The sequence below is a fragment of the Plasmodium reichenowi genome, chromosome 2 (assembly GCF_001601855.1).
Source record: "Plasmodium reichenowi strain SY57 chromosome 2, whole genome shotgun sequence".
Lineage (NCBI taxonomy): Eukaryota > Apicomplexa > Aconoidasida > Haemosporida > Plasmodiidae > Plasmodium > Plasmodium reichenowi.
Window position 1 is genome coordinate 36,556 of NC_033647.1, and position 11,138 is coordinate 47,693.

At 18.9% G+C, this 11,138-nt stretch overlaps 4 protein-coding genes across 5 annotated transcripts; 2 read left to right on the top strand and 2 right to left on the bottom strand.

The window, feature by feature from the left end:
- Positions 1-231: 231 nt before the first annotated feature.
- PRSY57_0201700 (hypothetical protein) lies at positions 232-4,459 on the bottom strand (the record flags this gene model as incomplete). 2 transcript variants are annotated; one of them, XM_020114387.1, is made up of 3 exons in its annotated part: positions 232-411; positions 501-583; positions 697-4,459. In XM_020114387.1, 3 exons carry the CDS (start codon positions 4,457-4,459, stop codon positions 232-234), a joined length of 4,026 nt encoding a protein of 1,341 aa, XP_019970857.1. The 2 variants fall into 2 exon arrangements, with proteins under 2 accessions (XP_019970857.1, XP_019970858.1); XM_020114386.1 differs by having other exon boundaries at positions 501-586.
- Positions 4,460-6,442: 1,983 nt separating this feature from the next.
- Positions 6,443-8,059, top strand: PRSY57_0201800 (octaprenyl pyrophosphate synthase, putative; the record flags this gene model as incomplete). The annotated part of the gene is made up of 1 exon (XM_012905455.2): positions 6,443-8,059. The coding sequence occupies one exon, from the start codon at positions 6,443-6,445 to the stop codon at positions 8,057-8,059; it is 1,617 nt and encodes a 538-aa protein (XP_012760909.2).
- Positions 8,060-8,506: 447 nt separating this feature from the next.
- Positions 8,507-9,331, bottom strand: PRSY57_0201900 (hypothetical protein; the record flags this gene model as incomplete). Its single annotated transcript, XM_012905456.2, has 4 exons — positions 8,507-8,525; positions 8,625-8,850; positions 8,995-9,075; positions 9,295-9,331. 4 exons carry the CDS (start codon positions 9,329-9,331, stop codon positions 8,507-8,509), a joined length of 363 nt encoding a protein of 120 aa, XP_012760910.2.
- A 537-nt stretch (positions 9,332-9,868) lies between these two features.
- On the top strand, positions 9,869-11,076 carry PRSY57_0202000 (palmitoyltransferase, putative; the record flags this gene model as incomplete). Its single annotated transcript, XM_020114388.1, has 6 exons — positions 9,869-9,928; positions 10,062-10,113; positions 10,295-10,337; positions 10,437-10,504; positions 10,594-10,696; positions 10,916-11,076. Coding segments are annotated over 6 exons (487 nt in total), but the record flags the coding sequence as incomplete, so codon positions are not given.
- Between the last annotated feature and the right edge of the window lie 62 nt (positions 11,077-11,138).

Below are 11,138 nucleotides of genomic sequence, written 5' to 3' on the forward strand. Positions count from 1 at the left end.
AAAAAATAAAGAAAGAGAAACGATTTCTATAGAAATTATAGATATTAAAAAACATCTAGAAAAACAAAAGAAATATAAGAAAAAATAAACATGTACATAAATAAATATATATATATATATATATATATATATATGATTAACAAAAAAAAAAAAATAATAAATATATATTTAATTAATTATTCAAATTATTTATAAAAATATTTTTATTACAACATTATTATTTTATTATTTTTAAATTCCATATTCAGATAATACAACAAATTTTGATTCAGAATAATTTATATTTTTCTTTACATATTTTATACTATCATATTTTAATAAAAATATATTACTGTATTCATTCATTGATAAAACAATATGACCATTTTCAACTGTAACATGACAGTTAGCTAACATAATGGTATTGTCAACCTAAATATATAAACAAAGAAACATATATATATATATATATATATATATGTACATTTATTTTTATTTTACATTTCTTTTTTATAACTTACTTGAGAATATTCTTTATACTTCATATATAATTTCACATACACACACCCAGTTTCATCACCCATTAAAACGTATACAAAATTATCTACTTAAAAAATAAAAAAATATATAATATAAAATATATAAATACATATATCATATCAAAAAATTTAAGTTTTAAACATATAAACATTTTGTTTACTTTTATTTTTCTCTTACCATTATAATCATTTGACTCGATTACCTTCAGAACAATATTAAAAAGCCTCATATAAGGTTTCATATCTTTACATTTTAAAAATGGTAAAGGAGGTAACCCTTTTAAAGCTTTTAAAAAATTTATACTATCGGATGCATATTCAAAACCTTTTATATATGTCATAGGATGTTTAACGGAATTTATATTTGTTTTTTTTTTATCATTTTGTTTATATAAAATATTATTACTTTCAGTATTCATTTTACTTATATTAAAAGGATATTCAAAATTCATTGAACTTACACAATCTTCATCTTCTCCTATAATTAAATTATTACTATTGTTTTCATCAAAAGTATATATATCATCTACATGTTTTGTATACTCATTATTTTTAAATATATCTTTCGAAATATCACACATATACATTTCATCATTTAAATTATTATCATTATTTAATTCCTTCTTCTTTTTCATTATATTTTTATGATGTATTTCGTTTTCCTTCTTTACACATACCTCAATAGATTTAATATCATTACTACTTATACTCTTTTCTAATACACCATAAATATCATGTAATTCATATTTATTACTTATAGAAAAGGAATCATGTACATTTTTTATATCCTCATTATTATTGTTTATATAATCATTTGGAATATTATTATTTAAATCAATATTATCATCATTTAATCTTTCTTTATCATTTTTTATACTAGAACGCCATATAACCAGTTCATTGTCTTCAATATTATTATCCATATATTTTTCTGAATATTCTCCAATTAATTCTTTCACCATTTCCCCCTTTCCTTTATTATAAAATCTTATATCACTATTTTCTTTAACATAATCAGTAAATTCATTATCTCTTTTTTCGTATTTTTCTTTTATATCTTGTGCTATTTCTTCACTTTCATTAAAAGCTATTTTGTGTTCTTTCAATAAATTTTCAACATTATCACCACTATTTATGTTATAACAACTATTTATGTTATCACCATCATATATATTATCACCACCACATATATTATCACCACCATCTATATTATCATCACCACATATATTATCACCATCATATATATTATCATCACCACATATATTATCACCATCATATATATTATCATCACCACATATATTCTCACCATCATATATATTATCATCACTACATATATTATCAACATTATATTTTTCAATGAGTAATTCATTTTTAAAATCATGTGTTAATATATGCACATCATCATATGAATTATTTTTATTATTCAAATGATATTTACCAATATTAATTACCTCCCCTATTTCATCTAATTCTTTTTCATTTTCAGAATCATCATTATCTCCTCTCTTCAAAAATATGTCTTCACATTCAAAGGTTTCATTATTTTCATAAACAAAATCTTCTTCATTCATTTTTGATACTTTCTCGTCAATTTCAAAAGTTTCCTTATTTTCAAAATAAAAATTGTTCTTATCAATGTTGAGTATTTCAACATTGGAATCTTCATTTTCTTCTTTATTTTCATCAGCAATTAAAAAGAATTCCTCTACTTCTTTTTTCTCATCATGTATCTTTTCATATCGTTCATCATACTCATCTTTTATTTTTTCGTCATGTATTTCCCCTATTTTTTCACTATATTTTTCTTCTATTTCCATGTCATATTTTTTTGGTACTTCTTCATATATTTCTTTTACCTCATCAACAAAAAATTCTCCCATCTTTTCATCAAATTTTTCTTTTACCTCGTCAACAAAAAATTCTCCCATCTTTTCATCAAATTTTTCTTTTACCTCGTCAACAAAAAATTCTCCCATCTTTTCATCAAATTTTTCTTCTACCTCTTCAAAAATGTTTTCTCCCTTTTTTTCATCATATTTTTCTTCTACCTCTTCAAAAATGTTTTCTCCCTTTTTTTCATCATATTTTTCTTCTACCTCTTCAAAAACATTTTCTCTCATTTTTTCATCAAATTTTTCTTCTACCTCTTCAAAAATATTTTCTCTCATTTTTTCATCAAATTTTTCTTCAACCTCTTCAAAAAAATTTTCTCCCATTTTTTCATCATATTTTTCTTCTACCACTGCTTCATAGTTCTCATCTATTTCTTCAAAATTTCTTCGTGGTAGTTCATTACCATATTTTATCCCTGCCTCTACAAAATATGTCTTTTCTTCTTCTTCATCAAACTTTTCTTCTACACCACAATTTTCTTCTACACCACTGTCAATAATTTTTCCCATCCTTCTATCATTAATTTCATCCACATTTTTATTTTTGTCATCCCAAAAAAAAACATTATTTTCAAAAAATTCACTTGATTCGTCCACACCTTTTTGATCATAATTTTCATTTTCATATACATTTTTATGTTCATACCTTTCGTTCTTTTCAAAAACATTATGCTCATCAAATTTTTTATTTAACCAAATATTTTCTGACATATCACAATTTTGAAAAAAATTCTGTTTTTCTTCTGAAAAATTCGAGAAAGGAGGATCCTCAACATTTATATTTTCAAGATTGTCTTTATTACTATCGAATACATTCTGATATTTTTCATTTCCATTATCTTCTTCCTTATTAAATGAACTAGGTATAATAAAATCAAATGCATCATGACTAATTTTATCCATATCCTCAAAATTGTTATATATTATATCCTCATTTATTGTTGTAGGTTCACAATTCTTTGAATAAGCATTTTCTAATATATCCGAAAGGTTATTCCTTTCATTATTATTATTATTATTAACACAATAATCTTCACACTTATTACTTTCTATTTTCCTATCTATAAAAGATAGGACTTTATCTTCTAACAATATATTATTTTCACTTATAAGAAACTTATTATATATATAAAATATATCATCTTTATTATTATTTAACAATTCCTTATCACTCATTTGATTATTTAAATTATATAAATTTTTCTCATTGTTATCATGATTTATATTTTCAAATGTAGTAGATGTATCTACTACTACATCAATTTCATTTTTCTCAAAATTTTTATTATAATTATTTTTCAACATGAACAAATCAGTTGATATTACATCATCATTATTATTATTATTATCTTCATAAATATTCAAATTATCGTTAAATAAATTATCATTATGTATTAAATCACTTAATGTATTACAATTTTTTTTTTTATCTATTATTGTATCACATAAGTTAATATTATCTGTATGTTTCATTAATTCTTCTTCATTTATGTTTTTCTTATTTTCAAAAGATGTGTTAAATTGAAAGAAGCTAAAATTAGTTTGATCTATTTTAAAAAATTCATCTGTCATATCATCAAAATTTTCCATATGTGAATCATTTACAAAAATGTTACTATTGTTAGAATGTATTATATTATTATTATTATTATTATTATTACCATTTGAAGGATAAATATTATAATTTGTACAAATATTTTTATCACTAGAATGAATGATATCATTATTTAATGAAGTTATATAATTAATAGTAGAAACATTTTCATCATTCAATATATATCCTTTTTCATTTATAAATTCATTTTCTTTCATATTACATTGTTCTTCTTTTATTTTATTCAATTTATTTATCTCCTTATCATCAAATACAAAGAAAAAATTATCCTCCTCATTTTTAAAAACGTCATTATTCTTTTTATATTCTTCAACGTTTTTCTTTTCATGTAAATTTAACGTTACATCCTTTTTTTCTACATCTGCATTTTTCTCCTTTAATATATCATCATATTTTCTTGACGAAGCAGTCAGTTTATTATACAAAAAAAACATATTCCTTCTACAACTAAATAATTATAATAAATATATGTGTTCATATATATATATATATATATATATATATATATATATGTGCAAATATATATGTTCAAATATTTCTACATAAAATTGCTCTCACCAAACATTATTCTCTTAACATATTAATTACTTGTTCAATTTCTTAAAAACAAATTAAAATAATACAATTAATATTGTTATAAGAACATGTGTATATGTAGATATGGAAGATATTATTAAAGCATTACATTTCTTTCCTTTCTTTTCACTTCATTACATCATTATAAAAAAAAAACATAAATAAATAAATAAATATATATATATATATATATATATATATTTATTTATATTTTATTACAATAATAATACACAGATTTTTTTTTCATTCACTTTCAATATCCAATTTAACAATAATAATACTGTAAAGGATATCAACTTTTTAGAATTTTATAAATAAACAAATAAATAAGAAAAAATAAAATAAAAATATAATAATAAAGAGAATATTTTTATATTATAATCCTCTTCTTAAACAAATAATTCATATATTATATATATATATATATATATATATATATATATATATATTATGTATAAAAATTGACAACTTTTTAAAACACGTAATTATTACATATTTTATAATATAAATGTTCTGAAATAAATCAACAAAAAAAACGTCCAATTTTGAAAAATCATTTTATTTACATTTAAAAAATTTTGTTCATTTAATAAGTGTTCAGAAAATTATATTACATTTCCTTTTTTCATTTTTTTTTGGTAGATCGTAATAAAATTATATATATATATATATATATATATATAATTATATTAACTCTAAAAGGTTATATTATAATATATATATTTTATATACGTATATATAATATATACTTAAGAGAACCCAAAACAAAATTTCCTACTTATGTAATATTTTATTCATATCACATATTATGTGAAGAATATTTTTTCTATTATTCCTAAATATATATATATGTATATATATATATATATATATATATATATATATATATATTTATGCGTGGAAATTTTTTTAAAACAATAATAAAAAAAAAAAATGTAAGCTGTAAAGCTTAAAAGCTTATTTGTGATTTTATTTAAAATATATAAACATATATATATATATATATATATATATATATATATATCTTTATGTATACAATTTCACACCAATTCATACATTTTCCTTTTTCTTTTTTTTTTTTTTTTTTACAAAATGATATGGATTGATATATATTATTAATGCATACACATATTGTACTAAGCCATACAACACAAACTTTTATGAAGAAAAAAATATACATAACAAATAAAGAAGACTAAGAAAAAAAAAAAATATATATATATATATATAAATCAAAAACTTATTAATTCTAAAAAATATAAAATAAAAAATGGCAATCTTACATAATATAATGGAAACATATGAATATGTATACAATATTATTTAATTTATGTAAATACATTCTTATTATATTAAACTCAAGTTATATATTTAAATGAATAAATATGTAAGAGACTATAATCTTTAATATTACCTTAAATGATTTTTGAAATTTTTAATGTACCTCTTTTATTTTATTTCTTTAATATTTCATTTGCCTTTATATATTATAAAAAATGAATTTTAGTATATAATGTAAATTTAAAACATGTAAAACAAATGTACTAACATATTTACATAGGGAAAATTTAAATAAATAGTATACATATATAATATATTATATATAAATTTATATATATATATATATATATATGTTGATAACAATATTTTGAAAATATGTAACAGTGTACACATATATATGTATATATGCTATTTTTCTTTTAAAAAATAAAAAGGTGTATATTTTTTTTTAATTAATTCATTTAAATATACACAATATATATATATATATATATATTAATATTTATATATATGTGTGTACGCGTATTATTCCATATTAATCGTCTTTCGGATTCTACAAAATGGTTCACCTAAGTAAAAGAAATAATATTAAAAGCTTTTTAAATTATTGCAAAGCGAAATATTTGAACCCTTTAATAATTAATAAAAATGAAGACATAGTAAAAGAAACCAGCATTTTAAAAAATGACAACTTGTATAGTAGAAAGGAGTCCAATGTTTTTATAGAAATATTAAAATCATCGTTTATAAAATTTAGAGGACAAAAAATAAACGAAGAAATAAATAACCATAATAATATTATTAATAATAGTAGTCACAATAATAATCATAATATTTATCATGATACAAACCAAAAAAAAAAAAAACAATATGAAGATAAACATAATGTATTTCATACAGAAAATATGCATAAAGAAGTTTTATTATGTATGGATGTTTTACAATATGAAGAAGATAAAGTAAATCGTGAATTAGATTTATTACATTCTTATTTTAATAAAGAAAGAACAAATATTGATCCTTATACCTTATGTGAAAGTAAAATAAAAAATATTGATGAATATATATATAATATTATTAAAACCAATTATAAAAACATTGATGAATTTATTACATATATTTATTTATATAAAGGAAAAAGATTTAGGGTTATCTTAAGTATCCTATTAAAAAATATATTACACCATATAGATAATGTTTCAAAAATTAAAACAAATTTTAAAAATAGAAATATCCAAAGAAACTTTTTCAAATCAAATAAACTCTCGCCCAATTCTTTATCAAATAAATTAAAACTATACAACTTGAAAATAAAACAAAAGAAAAATATATGTGAAAAAACAGTCTTAGATAATCAATGTAAAATTATAGCAGCTTCAGAAATTATACACATGGGTTCTCTTTTACATGATGATGTCATAGATGATTCAAATAAAAGAAGAGGTGTCATAGCATTACATAAAAAATTTGGAAATAAAATTTCAATATTATCAGGGGATTATCTCTTAGCACGTGCTAGTTCTATTTTTGCTGGTACGGGTTCACCAAAAATTTGTAGACGTTTCTCTTATGTTGTCGAGAGTTTAATAAAAGGAGAATTCTTACAAAGAAATTTAAAATTTAATAATGTTGAAGAAGCACTCAAAATGTATTTAATTAAATCATATCATAAAACAGCTTCTCTTTTTTCTCATTTATTTGCATGTATAGCCATTCTATCATTTAAAAATGATACTATTATACAATTATGTTTTAATTTAGGATTACACATAGGTATGGCTTTTCAATTATATGATGATTATCTAGATTATAAAATTGATGACAATACAAACAAACCTATATTAAATGATTTAAAAAATAATATTAAAACAGCTCCCTTATTATTTTCTTATAATTATAACCCTCAAGTTATCTTACAATTAATTAATAAAAATTCATATACAAATAATGATATTGAAAATATTTTATATTATATCCAACATTCTAATAGTATGAAAAAAAATGAATTGTGTTCATTATTACATATAAAAAAGGCATCTGATATTCTATACTCCTTAATATCTCATTGTAATAAACCTAGTACAAATAAAAACAATAACAAACATGATGATATAAAACAAAGTAGCGAGGCATTAATTAATTTAATCTTAAACGTGTTATCAAGAAACGTCAAATGATAAAAGAATAAATAAAACATATATATATATATATATATATATATATATATTAATAATTAATATAAAAAATTATTTTAATTTTTATTCAATAATATATACAATATCAAACATATATATTATAATATTATTAAGCATCTTCAATATTGTATTATTTGAAAAACTTAATAATATGTACATATATCTTATATATATATATATATATATATATATATATATATATATATTTTTGTTAATTAGTTTGAAAAAAAAAAAAAAAAGCAATTTATAATATTTAATCCATTTATTTATATGTTTTATTAATTTATTGTTACTACATATTTGTTATTATATATATTATTTTTTTGTCTTTTTAACATTTTTCATATTATTTGTATAAAAAAATTTTCTATTATTTCATATACACCCCACATTCCTTTTATCTTTTTTAAATTTTATTTATCTCTTGTATTATTTGTGCCCCTTACAACTATAATAAAATAAATATAAACAAATAAATAAATATTAAAGAAAAAAAAAAAAAAAAAAAATTTTTAAATAAAAATATATATTTTTTTTATTTTTTTACCAAATATTAAATTTAGTACAATTCTTTTTACTCTCTTTCCAAAATATATTTTCCTCCTCTTCATTATATATTTCTATTTCTATATTTCTCTTGATTTTATCAATAAAATGCATATTGTTACAAATTACATAATATAGTTTCACAAAATGTAAAACCTCTTCCCTTGAATGTAATAAAACATAAGCTTCATTCTTTAATAAATCTACATGTATCAAACATATCTCAACTGAACATTAATATAAATAAATAAATATAAATATATAAATATATATATATATATATATATATATATATGTATGTATACATGTTAATATATTTTAAAAAATAATAATAATATAATTAATGAACATATATATAATAATATTCATACCTAAATGACCCACGAAATTTATTACTTCACTTTTTTTGTCAAAACAGGATATATTTTTTATTCTTATTAAACAACCTGTAGCTAAAAAAATTTTAAAAAAAAAATTTAAATATTATAATAAAAATAAATTTTACGTACTATGCATTTTTTAAAAATTCACTGTTCATTTTTATATAATACAGATATTTAATTTTATAAGACAAATATATACTCTTCAGAAAAAAAATTTACTCTCCTAAATTTTTTTCCGGTTTAACTTTAATTTTATAGCATAAATGAATTATTCCTATTTACACATACCTTCGGTTGGCAATAAACGAAATATATCACCTCCCATTTAAGAAATATGAACTATTATATTTTACAATCATACATATATATACATATATATATATATATATATATATATAAGAGAAAATATGTTACTCTCTTTGAATTTCCAATAATAAGTAAATGTAGTATAAAAATTATATACACACAACACAATTACATATATAACAAGAAAATAAAAAAATAAAAAAAATTATTTTTCTTGCTATACAAGATTTAACATAATTATAAACACTTTAATTTGGTTAAATATTAAAAGAGAAATAATGGGTTACTTGTAATATTTTTTTTCTTTTTTTTTTTGAAAAAAAAATATACATCCAAAATTTTGAATTACATATATATATATATATATATATATATATATATATTTTACAATAAGAAATCAAAAAAAATAAATTAATTATCATCGTTTTAGAGATAATTATATAAAATCAAAACAATGAAAAAATTAAATTAAGAAAAATAAAAATATGTATAAATTAATATATATATATATATATATATATATTTATTTATTTAATTAATTTATCATGATATAAATATGAACATGCTAAAAGAAGGTAAACATTGGATTTTATACAAATTTTCTCGTTTCATTCAAGTAAACAAGAAAAAAATAAAAAATAAAAAGGAAGATAGAGATAGAGATTAATATAAAGATAAATATGTACAATATATTTATAAATTCACGCATACAATTATAGTAATCATTATTATTTCATTTTTAAATGTAGATTTTTTATTTCTTCTATCTATTTAGTGCTTGTCTTATAATATATTTTGAAAGTAAATAAAAAGAAGCCATTGTCCAAAGCAAAGATATTTTGGCATTTACAATTTAAAAAAATAAATAATAAAAAAAAATGTTTACTATATATATATATATATATTTATTTATTTATTTATTCACTTATATTTATGCATACATATTTGTTTACTTCTCATTTTACTCTTTTTTCCTTCGTAGCCCATTTCATATTAGATCAATATTATAGAATCCCATATATAAGGTATGACTCTCTTTTTTTAAATACATTTATAAACTAGTATCATTTTCTCGTATGATATATTATATTAACATACATATATGTCTATCACTTAAATTTTAGATTTTTTTGTATATTCCTTTTTATTTTTGGAATAGCATCTTTCTTTTTATGTTCATTAAGTGACCCAGGTAAATCCTTTTACGCACATATTTTATTTATTCTTTTTATTTTTAATAATTAATTGTTATAATATTCAAAAAAAAATAATTAATTACAGGAAAAATCTCTTTTAATGGTCTAGATAAACACTTGGAATATTATTCATACGACGAAATAATATTTTACACCAACACTAAATGTAAAACGTGTAATATTATAAAGTAAGAGAAAAAAAATAAATAAATAATTAAATAAAATAAAATAAAATAAATAAGTTAATAAATAAAATCTTACATAAATATTATTATTTATCCTACTTAATTTCAATATTTCAACCTTACTCTCAAACATATATATATATATATATAATAATATAATAATATAATATTATATAATTCATTTATGTTCCCTTTTTTATATTTTCCTTTTAACCCTATAAGACCTGCTAGAAGTAAGCATTGTTCATATTGTTCTTCTTGTATATCCAGATATGATCATCATTGTTTCTTATTGAATAATTGTATAGGAGGTTACAATAATATGTATTATTTAGTTTTTCTTCATATGCATATTATTATAACCTTTTATTCAACATATATAAGTAAATATACACACAAAAAAAAAATAAAAAGAAAAGAAAAAAACAACATAAGAGAACAGAAC